We start from the raw sequence: 18442 nt of genomic DNA, 5'->3' as shown, positions 1-18442 counted from the left end.
CAAGTGATTGGAAGAAGTGGAGAAAATGGCATGTGGCTTGACTTGCTTTTATGAGTCGTCTTGGCAGTGGCCTATGCTGTGTTTTTGCATTCCACATCACCCCAAGTTTTAAAAGTCCATTCATGTTCTGTTGCTTTTTCCCTCTCTAGTTGTAATGCCCTGTGCCATCTTACTCACCATGCCCTGGTTTCCCCGGCTTTTCTTTTTGTCCTTATAAATGGAAATCAAGAGATGTGTGTGTAATTGCTACAAAAATGAATCCAGTGGAACACCCCACAAAGAAAATTCTATATAACCCAGACATTATACGGTTAACATATGGGATTTTTCCATTCACAAAGAAATTAGAGGGAGAAAGCCAAGAGGGTAGTAGAAAACAATAATAATTACATGCTGATAAGTTGATTCAGACTTAAGGCAACCATTTCCAGCTTTCTAGGCACACAGAGTTCAGAAGTAGTTTACCATTTACTTCTTCTAGGAGCACTCTAGAATTGTGTAGCTTGTCCAAGGCTACATAGGCTAGCTCCCCTCCTACGAAGCACATTAGGGAATTGAAGTCTAGACCCCTGGATCCACAGCCAAGTACTCCAGCCCATTGAGCTAAGCACAAATATAATCACTTGCTAAATTAGTAGTATAAAGGATTGGGGTAGTAAAATTGAAATGTAGCTTCATCAATTGTGCTGAAGCTGCAACATATACTCCAGGGATTAACAACCTTTAAGGAAAGAAGCAGATGGGCTCCCCTACATCCAAGAAGGGTCAGTGAGAAGAATGGCTGTAAGAGGACTCCATTAAGTATTTTTATTTTAGTGAGTCAATGACTATTGTAAAGGACCCTCTGTTCCTGCAATACATGCTTCCCAAAGAATAAAATTAACTGGGACTTAATTCTAAGAAGGCATGCAGTGGCACTTCCCCCACTTAATGTGTGCTACCACTAAGTGACAACCAACCTCCTTTCTTACCAAACCAAGCCAACAGCCAGTGTTTCTTTTCTGCTGCTGCTTAAATAAGGAGACCTCTAAGGGCTAAACTGACCCTGTCCTTTTTTAAAACCGTAAGAACATTTTTGGTAAAATGTACACAGTCTGTATTATTTTGGGGACAGAACATTGACCATGCTTCTCACTGCTGGCCAGTGGTATGCATGACACAGTGTCTTGTGGCTGCTAATTTCAAAAATAATCACCAGAGTTTGTGAACCAAAATAAGTTTATTAAACATACATACACATGCAAAATAATGAAAACGTCAAGAATAGCAGCCTCTGAAGTGTTTCATCAGACAGCTAAAAGTTCTTTCCACTTTCACTACTTTTTCTCTTTACAGCTTAAAGGCATTTAAAATAGTTCTTTATGTAAGACACCTCTACTTGTTCTTGGCAAACTACTTCACTGCCTTCTCTCTTAGACTCAGACGTCACTCCAGCCCAACATAAAACCCGTTCTGGTCTGATTAACTGCTTCTGCAAACAATGAAACTCTCTAAACTAAATCCCTAGAATCTGGGCTCTCATCTGCTTCACAGTTCTTCCTGTCTCTGGCTAACTGAAATCCACACACTCCTGATAAGTAAAACTGCATCTTTAGAGCCAAGCTGTATACCAGCCAATTATCACATAGTTCCATTCATAAGCATTCTATCCTCGCTCCCAACTCTTTTAAGACCCTCCTGGCATGCCTCCAGCAGTAGAAAAGGAACACTTCAATCAAACTCCAGTCACTTACAATGCATACCAATACAAACCCATAAGTAAAGAGAGAGAGAAATGTGGAATGGCCACAAGGCATGCCTCTCGGGATGTACTGCAGATTACTAACTGCACAGAAAATGGCTAACTCCAAGGTTTAACAATTTACTTGCAGATTTGTTTCATTTGTATATTCAATAACGTTCTGTGTGCTATGTGGTGCCAGTAGGTGGAGCTGAAAGACCAATCTCTTGAGGATTGTGAAACCAGGAGATCATTTAACCAGCTTTTAAAGTATTCCTTATTGGTACAACTATTTAGTGTTCATTTGCTCTTTTTTTTTTTGCATGGTTATAAACACACGTAGTCATGTGTCATTGGTATGTTACACTGGCGTAGGCTTTATAACTTGTATAAATCCATTACATCAAGGTTTACATTGCATTCTGCTGGTGCAAGGGCAGTTAGCAGCAGACATGTTCTTATCCAGAAGGCACAACTTTCAGCTTTTATTAGTAAATTTTTAAAAATGGGCACAATCATACCTTTCCAAGTGCGAGCATCGCGACACCTCCCATAGCCAGGCTCCCAAGGAGAATCCAAAAAATGCTGTGTTGATCTTTAGCAACGAACCTGTTCTAGCTTATTTTCCTTCCTCATCTAGAGCAGTTTTTCAATAAAACCATATTTACTCATTCAGGGCCAAGCTGTCCCCAAACAGTTTGCATAAGAAAGATAATTCATGGCATCAAGGATACTACATGCTACATGAACTGATGGATGTTAGACAGCATCAAGCTGGACTGATGAAGAAAATAATAATCTACTTGCAAAACTCACCAAGCAACATAATGATCTGGAACTAATTCAGTTTTGATTGGCTATTCACTTCCTGGTGAGTTAACCAAAATTCATCCCAGCTTTAGGATGAGGAGTCTCTGTGTGACCTTTTTCCAATTCACCCTCCCCACCAATAAGGACACTTTATTTCCAAACAAGTAATATGTGGGGTGGTCGTTCAGGGCCCCTACCCTCTATCCTGGAAGCTGAGTGGAAAATTCAATCAAATAGAACTGCTCTGTGTGTGTGTGTGTGTGTGCGTGCATGCACCTGCGCGCAGATTTCTGCCATAACCATTTGAAGACTTTCATTCATAATTTTTCTATCCTATGCCTGAGAGTATGAATTTTATTCATGAAAGCTTGCTTTGAATGTTTGGTATTTAGTGTTCTAAATAAAGGTAACACCTCTTCTACATGTGAACAATATATTGTGGCTAGGAAATCCTATGTGCTTCATCCCAGCTACTGTAAACATCTGTGCTCTTTTGCCTTGTGAGCCTTGGTTCCATTGGACCACTGTTAAAACTACAGAAGCCCATAAAGCAGGAGTGGGCAAAGAGTGGCCTGTGGACCTTGGGGAGATTTGTGAAGTCCCAAGGACTATCCCAGATTCCCTCAATTCAAAACATTCAACAAAATATCTTTGCCCCGCCCCCAATTTTGGATTTCTGCCTCTGGGCCTCAGTTGGGTCCTTTCCAATTCCTCCACATTCCAAAACCCCAACCCCAAAGTCCCTTTCTGGTCACTTCCTGTTTGATTGCTTTTAATGGTGATTTTTCTGCCTTTTCTGGACTTTCTGCAACCTGTTTTTGGGTCTGGAGCCTTGGATTTGGCCCCCAAGATCTCAGCATTTGGCCATCTGGCCATAAAGAACCAAAAGTAAAGGGAGAAAAACAGTGAACATGCATTTAATATAGGATTAAAATTACAAAGCTAAATTAGTATTAGCAGGACATCCTAAAGTCTCATGAACAGGCAACCCAGAAATTCAGGATTTAAATACAATGCACTGAACATGTTTCAGTCACTCATGTCTTTTTCAGCAATTACTTGATTTCACAGCAAGATACAAGGTCCCACGTATTATGGGATGACAACAACATAGAAGAATAACAACAACTACTACTAGAGAACTGTCAAAAAGGAAACAAAGTGTACCTGGTATCCTGTTCAGTGTCACCCAGAAATGTTCATCAGGGCTGTAGGTATCTCTGGACCATTCAAAGAGGTCAATGGAACGTTGATTATTGAGTACAAAGTCTGCAAATTCCCTTGTAATAGCAATGTAGGCAGAGCCAAAGTGGATGGTCAGGTCATGTGGAGGAGGCGCTTTCCGCAAAAAAGTCCACAACATGAAGGAAAAAAGAGTGTAGACTTGTTCTCTGTGGACATATTTTGTCCTAGGGATGATATGAGGTGGAGGCAAAACCCCAGGAGTGATGTTCTTGCCTTTGAACCCTTTGAGATGCTGGATGATTTCCTTATTGGTTTTCAAGGGGAAATCTTGCCCACATGCATTGAGAAGATATTTCCAGGGCACCTCAGATTTCACAAGATCTTTCATGCAGTTCATGTCCGCCTGAAGCCGGGATATCCCTGCGTAAACCACCAGCTCTGATTCTGAGGCAAGGAAGGCATTGGGGAAGCAGCCCAGCAACTGCTCCACTTTTTTCTTAAATCTGCTGGGGGCCTTTTTGTCCACATGGATGCAGTAGACATTTTGGGGCATATAAATCGCCCTGAAGAGCCTCTCAAATGTGTCAAACTCTTTGTGCAAAGTTACCATGTAGGCTAAAGGAAAGGCCGCTTCTTCAGCTGAAAGCGTTCTGGTAATGTAATGACTTTGAGTCACGTAGTCATGGCAGTTGGATGTTCCAAAGGCCGTCTTCAGCATGTTGCCTCGCACAGAAAGTGTCTTCCCCTCTGTAATTGCTTTGCAAGCCTCGGCTAAAGCAGACCCTTCTGACTGGTTGCATCTCCTTGGGATGTTTTCATCAGGGAGTTTTGCCGTGTAAAATAGGATCAAAAACAGAACACCAAAAACAAAAATGACCAGAATGTGAAGCATCTGTGAATTCATGATCAATGCTGAAAACTGCTATTTTGCCTCATCCTAAGATTAAAACAAAAGATACAGCTCATTTAGGGTGCTGGATTTTGAAAATGGTTCCTTATTGTCATAGTTCTGCAAGAAACAAAAACATCAAGACCATTGGTTTTCCACTGATAAGCCACAACTCACTACACAGGAGTGGAAAACATGGAACACCTCAGATACTGTTGGATTTCAAGTTCCATTATCCCTCACAAACCATTTGGCATGCTGGTAGAGCTGATGGGAGTTGTAATCCATCAACACACGGAGGAACATATATTTTTATCCCTTAACTATTTGCTTGTGCCAGCATTTGTACTACTGTACAAATGTATGTGTCCAAGGTCTAAATCCTAATGGTAGACTAATTTCTATTAAAGAATCCTCAAACACAGATGCCATAATTATTAAACAACTCCCTGGCAAGTCTCACTTTATTCTTCTTCTTACACTCAAGTGAATGGAACAACAATAATAAACTTTACTGTTGTTCATCAGTTTTCTTAACAGAATATATAATAGTTTGTCAGTAGCCCATAGACCTTTAAATTCTAAAATAAAATATCTGATTTTATATATAGAGAGAAAAGGAGTCAAATATACTGTACAGCTATCCAAATACTAAAAGAGGACAATTATTATGTAATGTTGCAGATTTATTAATTTGAATTTGGAAATTCAGAACTGAACAAGAAGAGAGGAAAAGAGAGCTTGAGATATTTTTCTTCCTTACACTGATAGGGCTCCTTCTTCCGTTTAGCAATTTAGAACTTTTATTTTATTTATTTAATTAACTTATATGCCGCCCACACTACCCAAAGGTCTCTGGTCAGCTTACAACAGTTAAAATACAGTTAAAAAAAGATAAAACAATTAAAATACAATTAAAATATGTACTCTAAAATTGTCATCAGGACCCACAGTTGATATTATATCAATTAAAAGCCTTCTGGAACAGGAAGGTTTTGATCTGGCGCTGAAATGTCATCAGCGACGGCATCAGACGAATCTCAATTGGGATGGTGTTCCATAGTCTGAGGGCAGCTGCTAAAAAGGCCCTTTGACTACAAGCCACCCCTCTTACCTCCTTGAGGGATGGTTCTTTCAAAAGGCCCCCCTGGCTAGAATTTAACTGCTGGGTAGGTTCATATGGAAGGAGGCAGTCCTTCAGGTATCCAGGGCCCAAGCCATTTAGGGCTTAATATGTCAAAACAAGCACTTTGAATTGAGCCCAGGGCAGCAACTGGTAGCCAATGTAATTTAAACAGAATCGGCTTGATGTGCCCCCTAGTGGCCCCACCTCTCACCAGCCACACAGCTCGATTCTGGACTAGTTGCAGTCACCGGACAGTCTTCAAAGGCATCCCCACGTAGAGCACATTGCAGTAATCTATACGAGGTGTTACCAATGTGTGTGAAATTGTCATGAGACCCCACTCGTGCAGGTAGGGCCATAGCTGGTATAATTTCTGCAGTTGAAGGAAGGCACACCTGGCCACCAAGTCCACTTGGGCTTCCAGAGTTAGAATGGAGGCCAGGAGCACTCCCAGGGTGTGGACATGTCCCTTAGGGGGAGTGTAACCACATTCAGGACAGGGAGATGGTCCTCCAGCCTGTCCAGTGAAGCACCCACTAACAGCACTTCCGTCTTGTCTGTATTGAGTTTCAGTTTATTAACCCTCATCCAGTCCATTATCAGGTCCAGCACAGAAACCACCTCACCTGGATTGGTGGAAAATGAGTTAGAGCTGAGTGTCGTCAGCATGTTGCTGAGTCCCCAACCCAAATTTCCTGATGACCTCTCCCAGTGGTTCCATATAGATGCAAAACAGCATGGGGGACAGTGTCAAGCCCCGAGGAACTCCATGACAGGAATGCCATGGGGCAGAGCAACTGTCCCCCAGCACCACCCTCTGGACACGGTCAGCCAGGAAGGAGCAGAACCACCGTAAAGCAGTGCCCCCAACTCCCAACCCAGCCAGCCTATCCAGAAGGACACCATGGTCGATAGTATCAAAAGCTGCTGAAAGGTCCAGGAGTATCAACAGGGTCACACTCCCCCGTCTCTCTCCCAGCAAAGGTCATCATACAGGGCGACCAAGGTAGTCTCCATACCAAAACCCGGTCTGAAACCCCATTAAAATAGATCCAGAAAATCCATTTCATCCAGCAGTGCCTGGAGTTGCCCAGCCACAACCCGCTCCAACACTTTGCTTAAATAAGGGAGGTTTCCCCCTGGTCAGTAGTTAACCACTAGCCTTGGGTCCAGGTTAGGCTTTTTAAGGAGTGGCCAAATTACTGCCTCCTTCAAGGCGGTAGGGACCACTCCCTCTCTCAAAGAGGTGTTCACAGCCTCTTGGACCCAGGTGCGAACCCCCCTGGCAGATCTTCCAATTAGCCAGGATGGGCAAGGGTCTAGTGGAGTGGTGGTAGAACGGACAGATCCAAGCACCCTGTCTGCATCCTCAGGTTTCAACAATTGAAACTCATCCGTTAATACTTGACCTAAGTACGGCACACTGGACACATCCTCTGATTCTGCAGTAATGATGGAGTCCAACCCACTGCGAATCTGAGCGATTTCCCCCTCAAAATGAATGGCAAACTCATCACAGCGAGCTGATGAGCAGTCCGGGACCTCCACCAGATTTCCTGGTTGAAGAAGATCCTGGACCACCCAAAATAGCTCTGCTGGACAACATTCTGAGGAAGCAATATGGCTGGAGAAATATTGCCATTTTGCAGCCGTATTGCCACAAAATAAGCCCGATAATGGGATCTAAGTTGTGTTCGATCAGACTTCCAGCAGGATTTCCTCCACCTGCACTCCAGCCGTCTCCTGTCTCACTTCATCGCCCACAGTTCAGAAGTATACCAAGGAGATGTCTGGGCTCTGCGTGCAGGGAGAGGGTGCTTAGGCGCAATTGTGTCAACCGTCTGGGTCATCTCCCTATTCCATAGGGTGACCTGAGCTTCGACAGGAGCACCGACCATATCAGATGGATAATCCCCCAGAGCATTCAGGAAACCATCCGGATCCATTAGTCTCCAAGGGCAGATCATCTTAATAGATCTCCCACCTTTGCAGAGGGGAGAAGAAGCTAATAAACTTGACTAGGAGGTGGTCTGACCATGACAATGGGGTCACAACCAGTCCCTCCATATCCAAACCACCATCTTTCAGTCCTGTTGAGAAAACCAGGTCCAAGATATGGCCTTTCTCATGTGTTGGGCTAATGACACATTGAGACAGCCCCATGGTTGTCATGGCGGCCATGAAGTCCTGAGCCACCCCAGTCAAGACAGTCTTGGCAGGCATGTTGAGGTCCCCCAGCACGAACAGCCTGGGAGTCCTCAACACCAGGTCCGAGACTACCTCTGTCAGCTCAGGCAGGGAAACTGTTGGTACACAGCAGGGTGGGCAATACACCAACAGAATTCCCAATCTTTCTCGTAAGCCCAACACACAATACAGGCCCTCAAGGCCTCCTCTCAAAGGGATAGGAAGCCTGGTCAAGGAGATAGAACTCCTATATATAGCAACTCCCCCTCCCCAACCCTCTGAGCAACATTGGTGCTGGACCAAGTACCCAGGCAGACACAGCTGGGAGAGGGGAACACCATTCTCCTCTCCCACCCAGGTCTCAGTAATGCACGCCAGGTCAGCACCCTCATCCAGAATTACATCATGGATGAGGGCAGTCTTATTTTGTACTGACCTGGCGTTCATCAACAGCACCGTGTGGCTCGAGGGTTTGCTGATATGGTCACTTGATACCATCTGGTTGGGGGTAGGACTAGAAGAGGGGATAGATGTAAGATATCTAACCTCTCTTCTCCTACGTGGGCATGTTCTACCCTCACCGGCATTCCTTTGAGAAGATTAGAATCCACATGTTGAAATTGCTTTTCATAAGACTATTTAGTCCACTGTAAAAAAAATGAAATGTGAATATTGTATTATTTCTGGCTGAAGATGGATGTTGTAATGGAGCCAGGGTTCATGAAACTGGAGTGCGAGGAAATTTTGATTAGTGGGACTGATGGTATCACTTGCCAGCCCCTTGGTCTTCCCATTTCCTTGTGTGCTCAGCTGCAATCTTCACAGTATTTGTAATGACTTCCCAGCATCAGTTTGGGCTAGGGTTTGTGTTATCTGCTGTGACTAAATGCAGTTAACTAACAAAGTGCCAGGGTGCAGATCAGTTGTACAATTGTGTGCAAACCAGGCACATGAGCAAAAGGAGCTTCAGAACCTCACCAGTTAGTCACAGTTAGCCACAGTGAGATATGAAAGTTCATGTAAACACCAAAAGGATTCTGGTCAGTATTTTGTTATAATTCAATTAAAAAAAACCACCCCAAACAAAAAAACCTCAAACAAACTCCAGTGTATGAATATTGACTATCTTTATGAGTGCTAGTGAGCCCAAGTAGGTATCCTGTAGACCAGTGGTCACCAACCTTGGGCCTCCAGATTTCTTGGACTTCAACTCCCAGAAATCCTGACCAGCAGGGGTGGTGGTGAAGGCTTATGGGAGTTGTAGTCCAAGAACATCTGGAGGCCCAAGGTTTGGGACCACTGCTGTAGACTATATTGACTGCTACCATTGGTGTTGTCAACATTCAGGTTGCCTTTTGCTATGTAAAAATTGGGATCTTTTTTTCTGCTGATGATATAGATACAATATTGTGCAGTTATATCAGGCCACTTCCTGACATTTTGAATTTTGGATACAGATGCACAATATTCCACATACATAAACTGGAGAGAGAGAGAGAGAGAGAGAGAGAGAGAGAGAGAGTGTTTGTGTAGAATTGTATTTCTTGGCTTTTTAAAACAGAGGTTTAAGTATACATACATGACACACATTTTCCAAAAGATGGAGAATTACCCAGCGCTAGAGGTTCCCAGAAGACATGACCTTTACTATGCTTGTTGGGAGAGGACAGAAGCAAGAACAGCTGGGATGCTGCTGCAGTTCCTTTGGGTCAAAATACTGCACTGTATTTTGAAGGGCTGTTTTACAGTTAATGAAATTATGAAGCAAAGGTGTCAATAAGCACAACACATGCAATGGAGATACATTGTACCTCTCAGGCAAACTAATGTTGCCATGCCTATTCTGCAAAATGGAGACTAGAAAACTATGTTCAATTTTGCAACCCTTCCTTTGGGTTGGGCAGCCTAAGGAAGAAAAGATGTATCAAACCAAAAGCTCTACAGACATGCTGGTGCATGTTTTCCAAAAGATGTCCCCTCACCATTTAAATTTTTTAAAAAAGAGCAGGTTTGGAATTAGCAAGGATTGTCACTGGAAAACAATGTCAAAATCGTCCATACCATGTGAAAGAAAGAGAACGATGGTAAAAAAAGACAGGGACAAAAATGAACTCATTAAAAATTTGGTGAGGAGGAGAGTCTTAAAGATAGCGTAGATGATGAGAAAGGCAGGTAAATGAATGCTCAATCAAATCAAACCTGAACTCTCACTAGAACAACAGTGAGTAGACTGAAGCTATCCTACAATGCACATATAATGAGAATACGAAGTGACCAGAAAAGACAATATTGCTGGGAAACGTGGTGTGCTGGGAAGGCAGTAGGAAGAGAAGAAGACTTAACAAGAGACAGATTATCTAAACAAAGGAAGCCACAGCTGTTTGCAAGACCTGAGTAAAGCATATTGGAAAATACTATATTGCTAGGAAGGTGAGGGCAGTAGGAAGAGAGAGTGACTTAATATGAGTTTCAATAAAGAAAGCCACTGCTTTTATCCTTTTTGTCCCTTTGGTAAAAATTTTTGGACAAGGAATTAAAACAGGAATCATTTTGCTCAGAATCTATCACTTTCTCACATTTTGAGTTTCAACTCCTACTCTACCTTAAGTTGAGTGGAAGTGAGGTCTATATAAATTATATAGAGCAAATGCTTAAAATGTTTACTGTGGTGATTAATGGGTAAAATTCGAGTTAATGATACATAGTTTTATTCAGCCAGATGAAATTAATACATTTCGAAAATGTGTTGTTGCAATATCATGCTGGGACTGAATTTCAGAGATGGTTAGGAGAAAGTAATGCTTGGCTACGAGGACTAACCAGAATGAGCGTGGACTGCTGATTCTGTTGAGAGAAGGAAGGCTCAGTCATCACCACCACCTGCACCCCAACTTCAGCACCCCAGTCCATGCATTTTTCTGCTAGACCACCCTCTCTAGCTGAAGACTAGGACTGTTCCCAACTAAGCTGTGAGTCCCCTTCTCCAGCCACTTGCATCAGCCCTAGCCAGTATAGTCAATGAGAGAGTCTATGGCAGTTGAAGAGGGAAAACATCCGGAGGGCTACAGTTGAGAACCTGTACTCTAGGTAGGTATTCTAAATAATTACACTGATGGCTCAACTACCTTGCAATGCAAAACTGGGAGGGGAAGTCAATGGGCCATCTTGAGTAACCTCCCATTCTTTGATGGGAAGCTTGGAAAAGAACCATTTCTGACTCATGTAACAACAACAATAACACATTTCCAACTGAGAGGCACTGTACTGTACTTTTTAAATCTGTCTTAAGGGAACAATTATCAGTCCCTACCTAATGAACTGAGTAAGTGAATTTAATCTAGTCTGTTACCCAGTGCCTTACTCCATCATTTTTATGACCTGGCTCTCTTCATTTGCAAACCTGCATACAATTTGTTCCAGTGATCTGCAATCATGTTTGTTTTGTTCAGTTGCAAAACTGCTAACAGAGCAAGTCTATTGAATAGCTTTTGTGCTTGGGAGCTGGTTTTGCATGGGCTAGTAGCTGTCTCTCTTCCTACCAGGACTTTCCACTGGGGGATGCCTATGTAGCTCTAAAAGCCTCTTCTCATATCCAGAATCCAAAGCTGCAGCATGGACAAAGAAGGTAAAGGAGCTGTAGAAGACACAGGCAGAGGCAGTGCTACATAATGGTGAGGGTCTCAGACTAGAGGTTGGGAGATCCAAGTTTGGATCCCCATTGAGACTCACTGATGGCCTTGGGCCAGACATTCTCTTCCCACCTAGTCTGCCTTATGGGGTCACTGTGAAGAGAACAAGATGAGGAAGAGAGAGATCAAGCTCATGGAGGGAAGATGGGATAGAAAAAGAGCTCATGAAATAATAAATAAAAATGAAAGGTTTGCTGCTGTATGAGGCCATGCAACTGCACCTGTTAAGGGGCTGGAGAGCTAGGTAAAGGGAAATGTGACCTAACGACAAAGAAATCTCCAAGAGTTATGGACGTGGAGACAGCACAGAAGGCCCTTCTTGCATGACATAGATTATCCTTTGGCCTAGAACCCAGGCTGGCAGTTTTCCCCTAAAATGGGCTACAGCTTGCATCATCCCCAGCAATCAGCTGCCGCCCAGTGTACCTGGTAGGTGCCAGATTGGGGGAACCTGCTTTAAGACATTGTGAGCCACCCTGAATCCCTTCTTTGAAAGAAAGTCAGTAAATTAAAATAAAATAAAACTAACCTGGATATGTAATGATCTCAGCGCTGACAAAAGTTACTTTTGTAGAGTTTGGCTCCCAGAATCACTCAGCCATTACAAGCAGTGGCTGGTTATGCTCTTTCCTCCACACAGAAGAGATTGGGAAGGGGATACATTTTGAAGATTGCAGCTTTCCCAATTCCCAGCTGGTTTTAGCAAGGGGTGATCCGGAGTGGATTCTGGGTGCTGGAATCAAATCACAATTCACTGCAGCTGTGGCATGTGCATGACAAAGAAGGAGCAAATGAAGAGTTCTTGTGAGGAGGGGGAGGGAAAGGGCCAGTGGCGGCAGAATAAGCCGCTTACCATTTAAGGAAGGGCAAGTGGAGCTTAAAAGGGAGCTTGAGAAGCCCAGGCCTTTGGAATCACTGGGTGGTGTCATTCATCAACACAGAGGTGAGTCAGGAATGCTGCCCGGATGGGAGAGAAAGTAAAAAAGGTGGTGGAGAAGAAAGGACAGGAGCACAAGCTGGAGAATCTGGAATAACCAGAAAATTGGATGGAGCTTCAGGCTTAGCAGCCCCTACTTATTTATCTATCTAAAATATTTTTACCCACTTTTCTCCTATAAAAGGCTCCAAGGCAGCTTACATCATTAAAAACACAATATTAAGAGCTAAAAATGGCAAATTATTCAAATATTTAAAAAGAATAAAATATACATTATATTTAAAATATTAATTAAATGCATTACTGTACCTTTTTTGAATCACTGAAAATAATAATAATAGCTACTTTCAGCCTAGACTTCCTCAGGTGGACAGTGCAGGGCAGGAAAAAAAAAACATATGAAAATCCCCAAAGTCATGGTAGATGTCCGTGTCGGGTCTGTTTTCGTAAAAATGACTTCCAACATGCAAGCTACAAGCACAAGGCAGGAGTGTAGGTTTCAGATTCCACCCATTGTGAGTGTTGGTTGGACTTATTTATTTACTTTATTAGATTTATACCCTGCCCATTTAGACAATTAGTCTACTCTGGGCAGCATTACAAAATTTAAAAACAATAGAACCATTGAACATGCAAAAATCCAAGATGAAAAAATGTAAATATTAAGATACAGCAGGAGGGAAAGCCTGCCTAAATAGCCATGTCTTAAGTTTACTTCTAAAGACACCCAGAGAGGGAGCCGGGTGGATCTCTACGGGCAAATTGTTCCAGAAGTGAGGGGCCACTGCCGAGAAAGCCCGGTTCCTTGTTCTTTCCTTCTGGGCCTCCCTCGGCGTTAGGCCCCTCAATCACCTGGCCTGGCTAGAATGAGTGTCTCTGGCAGAACTGGGTGGGAGAAGGCGCTCTGCCAGATATCAAAGTCCTAAACCATTTAGGGCTTTATAAGTAATCGTAAGAACTTTGAAATCAATGCAGAAACGAATGGGCAACCAATGCAAGGTGGCCAGTGTGGGGGAAATATGTCGGTGCTTCCTCACTCCAGTTAGAAGTCTGGCCACGGCATTTTGTACCATCTGAAGTTTCTTTGTCAATATCAAAGGCAGCCCCACGCAGAGCGCATTACAGTAGTCTAATTTTGAGACTACGAGTGCATGGACCAAAGTGGTGAGTGCCCCCACATCAAGATAGGGATGCAGCTGGGCAATCTGTCGAAGGTGGAAATGTGTGGAATGGACCACTGACGACACCTGGGTCTCCATGGTGAGTGCCAGGTCCAGATGTACACAAGCTGTGAACCTCACTCTTAGTGGTAAGAGTCAGCCTCCCAAAAGAGAGGGAGTTTCCCAGACCACTGATGTCTGGGGCACCCACCCAAAGGACCTCCGTCTTACCCAGATTCAGCCTCAGTCCATTCTCCTGCATCCATTGCTGAACAGCCCCCAGGCAGCACTCAAGGGACGAAACAGCATCCACTGTTGTTGGAAAAAAGGAGATGTAGAGCTGAGTATCATCAGCATACTGATGACATGAAGCCCCACATCCCCTGATGACCCCTCCCAGCGGCCTGATATAGATGTTAAACAGATTCTCAATTCTCTGAGGTAAAAATTGATAAATTTCATTAAACAGAGGGAAAGATTGCAGTCTGTACAACTAAATATGAAGCTGTAAATTAGTAGATGGCTTCTGACATAAACAAAGAAGAATTTATCTGGGTCAGTAGATATGGTGTCTCATATGTTATGTTTATATTTGCATTCACTATGAACATTCCTCTCTGAACATTGCATTTCCCTTCACAGTCGATTAGGATGCTAGCACTTTTCTGGGTTGTGCGGAAAACTTTCAATAGATGCCATGGAGTGGAAGCTAATTGTTAGACTAGTAAACAGGTAAGATCACCTCAGCAAATCTGTACTTTTTAATCTATACTCTGGATCTTCCTGCATGAGCCTTTTTCATTCTCCTAGATTTTAAATTAATGAACAAACATAAGCGTTCCGGGGAAGAATCTGAAAGGAAAACTACAGGCTTGCACAATCCTGCCATGTAGCCACAGCCTCCACTAAACATCCATGACCCTCTCCTTTTGCACCAATGGCACTTTGGAGCAACTTCCATGGATCAGAATTTGCTTCAGGTCAAAGCATCGTATCTTGTAACTATCAACTAACAGAGCAGAAGAAAAAACAGGCTTACCTGAAAAGGGACCATGCAGGGCTTTTTAAAAAGGCTTGCAGAATAAGTCTCCTGCCCCAGAACTCACACCTTTCCAGGACAGCTGGAATTGCCAATTCATTGCTATCTCTGCTCTCCCATCACAGACTTTAGTTAACTAATAGTAAAAGGCAAAATATAGCACCCGTTCTCTCAGGAGCTCATTCCCACCATTCAGCACAGCCACTGGAGCATCAGATCGTGCTGTAGAAGTCTTACATCAATTTCGTGTGTCAAGGAAGCATCCTTGTTACCCAGAAACCTTCCATCATTTCTCTTCTGCGGCTTGTTTGCTTCATCACTCTGGTTGGCTCATTCTCTCACTCTCTTTTTCCATGCAACTGACTTTGCCAGAGAGATGCTCTCAAAGCAAAAAACAACAACACACAACCTCTGTATAAACAAGGACCATCTGATGCAGGACACTCTGATAACAAGAATGAGTCATCCAGCTCACACACATTGTCTGAAATTGCAGGGAAGCTGAACTATAATTAAAACAATTATGCCAGGTGAATTGCAAGCACTATTCATACATTATGGGTTTGGCTCTCCCCCCCCCCCCAAAGCCCAAGGGTATTGTGTTACACCAAAGTATCTTGGCAGTAGCATTTTATTCATGGTATCAACAAAGAAAATCAGTTTCACCATGACAATCTGAGATATAAATTTGTGTTTCATAACTCAATGAATTTGCTCTTCTAGCAACTGGATGGCATCAGGTCTACAACTAGAGAGCTAAGTCTGTAAATGTCATATTCTGCCTTGTTTTTAACAGGTTCTTCTGCTCAGTAGAAATACTGATATAAGGAATCCCAAAGTCTGGCGGGATCCTTTCAAAGTCTCAGCTGTGCAACAATGGAGAACGCTGCTGAACTCCCAGAATCCCAACATGAAAGATGAGCTTTTGGGAGTTGTAGTTCAAGAAAGCAAATCTCTTCACCTTTGGTTTTGTGCTACTTTGGAGCAGAGTTTGGGCGATAGAGTTCTCCTAGCTTTCCTAAATGGGGGTTTGGGATTATATTTAGTTGTTGTCCCTCTAATAAAGAAAGGTATTCACCAAAGGAACAGAGAGCAGCTCCCCACTGCCATGCGCCTTTCCAGACTGTTTGAAAGGCTCTCCCCATCTCTGAAGAAGATTGGGAAGATGCAGGAACAAGGAGGAATGTCTGGCTATCACCTTATCTCCATATTGATGAATGATGTAGAGCGATATGCTGCCAAGACACCATTCTTCGTGTTCTTCTGTGTCACAGACTCCTGAACTTTCAGCCACAAGCTACAAGTAGACTACCAAATACATTCAGCTAAGGTGCCCTTACAAGGCCACAACGAAACCTTTTGGGGGTCCTTTTACTACCTCTGAGACATTCCAATATATGGAAAGAGACCCCAAAAGACCAGGGTATACCAGTCAGCAACTCTAAAAAAAATAATAAAAAAAAATCCAATGTTCCTTTTCTTAGGAAGAAGATTTTTTTTTTTGTAAGAGATCTAAAAATAATTCATAGCATTTTTAAAAAAAGAGGTCTTCTGAATATCCTAAGAAATGTTCTAACTCACTCATGGGCAGAGAAGTGTACCGAGTAAGAGTCAGACTGATATTTTTGAATTCTCCTTTATTCAGCAGACTTATACTTGCTATATAAAAATTAAAAAAAAAACCATCATAAATGGGGATGTGATGTATTAAAAAAGAAAAAGAAGGTGAAAAGTCATTATTATGTCAAAGACAATGAATAAAGAACTTTTAATTACATGTTTGAAGACCATAATCAAAAAGCTTTTGCTAATTTGATATCTATTGCCTTCAAACTATTTTAAAGGTCTGCCCCCTCCCCCACAAATAAAGGTTGGAATCATTTCTTTTTCACATAATTCTTGTTAATCTACTTGAAAAGCGTTTTTCGTTGTCACTTTGTCATATTTATGACATTCTATTTTTTCCAAGTTAACCAGTCGGCAATACTGTATTCTTTACCAAAATATGCTTCCCTCTAGTGGCACATTTACATAATGACAGATAGTTCTGATATGTTGTAAATCAGCTGCGTCTGTAGTAAATCAGCTTCCTCTTTAAATAATTGGAAATAAGGTAAAGGTAAAGGTTCCCCTTGACAATTTTTGTCCAGTCATCTTCGACTCTAGGGGGCAGTGCTCATCCCTGTTTCCAAGCCATAGAGCCAGCGTTTGTCTGAAGACAATCTTCCGTGGTCACATGGCCAGTGCAACTTAGACATGGAACGCTGTTACCTTCCCACCGAGGTGGTCCCTATTTATGTACTCACATTTGCATGCTTTTGAACCGCTAGGTTGGCGGGAGCTGGGACAAGCAATGGGTGCTCACTCCGTCGCGTGGATTCGATCTTACGACTGCTTGGTCTTCTGACCCTGCAGCACAGGCTTCTGCGGTTTAGCCCACAGCGCCACCACGTCCCCAATTGGAAATAAACCTTATGACAATGATCTTCTCTGTTGAGTTTGTGTGATTATGGATTAGCACTAAAACTGAAAGCTTCTAAACTTGGGAAGTTCTTGCTGCCTAAACTCTGCTCTCAGTGCAAAGTAAAATATGTCCATGAATGTGTAAAATTAAAAAGCTCAGAAAACCAGAGGTTTAATCCCACTTTAATATTCATAACAATAATCTTAGAACTGCAGAGCTGGAAGGGACCCTATGGATCATGGAGTCCAGCCCCTGTCAAGGATGCACAGAGAGGAAAATAACAGCCAATCTCTGGATCCACAGCCAGATGCCTAAACCACCGCACTATCTAGCAATGGTCACTGTTGTTACTGACACACATTTTGTATCACCTGGACAACAGAAAAAAGCACCAGTAACAATGACACACAGTTATGTGCAAAATGGGAGATGAATGATCTGTCTAGAGAAAGCCTCAGATACATTAGCATACACCAGTCCTCTTATAGATAGAGTGTATATTTAGGTAGCACAGTATCTTAACAGGTCTGCTTGTAACAATGTGTTTTTGCAGTAAGTACCATTACTTTCAGAGAATTCAAAAGTTCAGGTTGTGGCACCTGCTGTTACGGTTGCCTCGCACTCTCTCCAGTTGTTCTCTGGCTGTTTCTCTTTGTTTACATCTCTGCCCATCTATAGTACCGATCACCATGTACAAGGGTATCTATTATTATTTATTTAAAGATTTATATCCTGCCCTATATCACAGGATTTTAGGCCAGGTTACAAAACAATTTTAAAACAGAAAATAACACAAAATTAAAACATGCAGACATTAACAACGTAGCATGAAAGCCTGTGCAGGTCATGTTCCTGAACCTCCCAAAGACTCTAATAAATAGGTACATCTTGACTTGCTGAAATTATGCCAATGTCAGAGTCATTCGAGCCTCCAAGGGGAGGGCATGTCACAGTTGGGGTGTGACAGCAGAAAAAAGCCCTCCCTTGTGTCTCCACACAGTGGTTCTTAATGGTGGGACACAGAGGAAGGCCTCCCCGGCAAACCTTAGTGATTGGGCAGTTTTATAGAGAGAGAGAGGCGCTCCTTCAAATATCGAGGTCCCAAGCCATTTATGGCTTTATGAGTCCTTGTCAACACTTTGAACTCTGACTGGAAACGTCTTGGCAGCCAGCACAAATCTTTTGGAACTGATGTCATGTGGGTTCTGACTGAGGTTCCTGTTAGCAGTCTAGCAG

The 18442-nt window shown here is 42.8% G+C and overlaps 1 protein-coding gene and 2 long non-coding RNA genes across 3 annotated transcripts in view; 1 reads left to right on the top strand and 2 right to left on the bottom strand.

The window, feature by feature from the left end:
* The window catches only part of GCNT2 (glucosaminyl (N-acetyl) transferase 2 (I blood group)), a 49761-nt gene extending 35457 nt beyond the window's left edge, over positions 1–14304 (bottom strand). The window contains exons 1-2 of the mRNA XM_078393430.1: positions 12136–14304; positions 3698–4652 (exon numbers count right to left, since the gene is read on the bottom strand). Coding sequence (XP_078249556.1) covers positions 3698–4619 — 922 coding nt within the window. The 5' untranslated portion in view covers positions 4620–4652; positions 12136–14304. The remainder of the gene's footprint in view (positions 1–3697; positions 4653–12135) is intronic.
* LOC144589216 (uncharacterized) overlaps positions 1–18442 on the bottom strand; it is a 641777-nt gene that overhangs the window by 78717 nt on the left and 544618 nt on the right. The window lies entirely within an intron of this gene.
* LOC144589215 (uncharacterized) lies at positions 12467–18004 on the top strand. Its single transcript, XR_013545198.1, has 3 exons — positions 12467–12549; positions 14346–14435; positions 15539–18004. It is a non-coding gene; the product is annotated as an uncharacterized LOC144589215 (long non-coding RNA).

This window comes from Pogona vitticeps, chromosome 4 (assembly GCF_051106095.1).
Source record: "Pogona vitticeps strain Pit_001003342236 chromosome 4, PviZW2.1, whole genome shotgun sequence".
NCBI classification, from domain to species: Eukaryota; Metazoa; Chordata; class Lepidosauria; order Squamata; family Agamidae; genus Pogona; species Pogona vitticeps.
The sequence above is the reverse complement of the archived record's forward strand: the minus strand, read 5'-3'. Positions and strand labels throughout refer to the sequence as shown.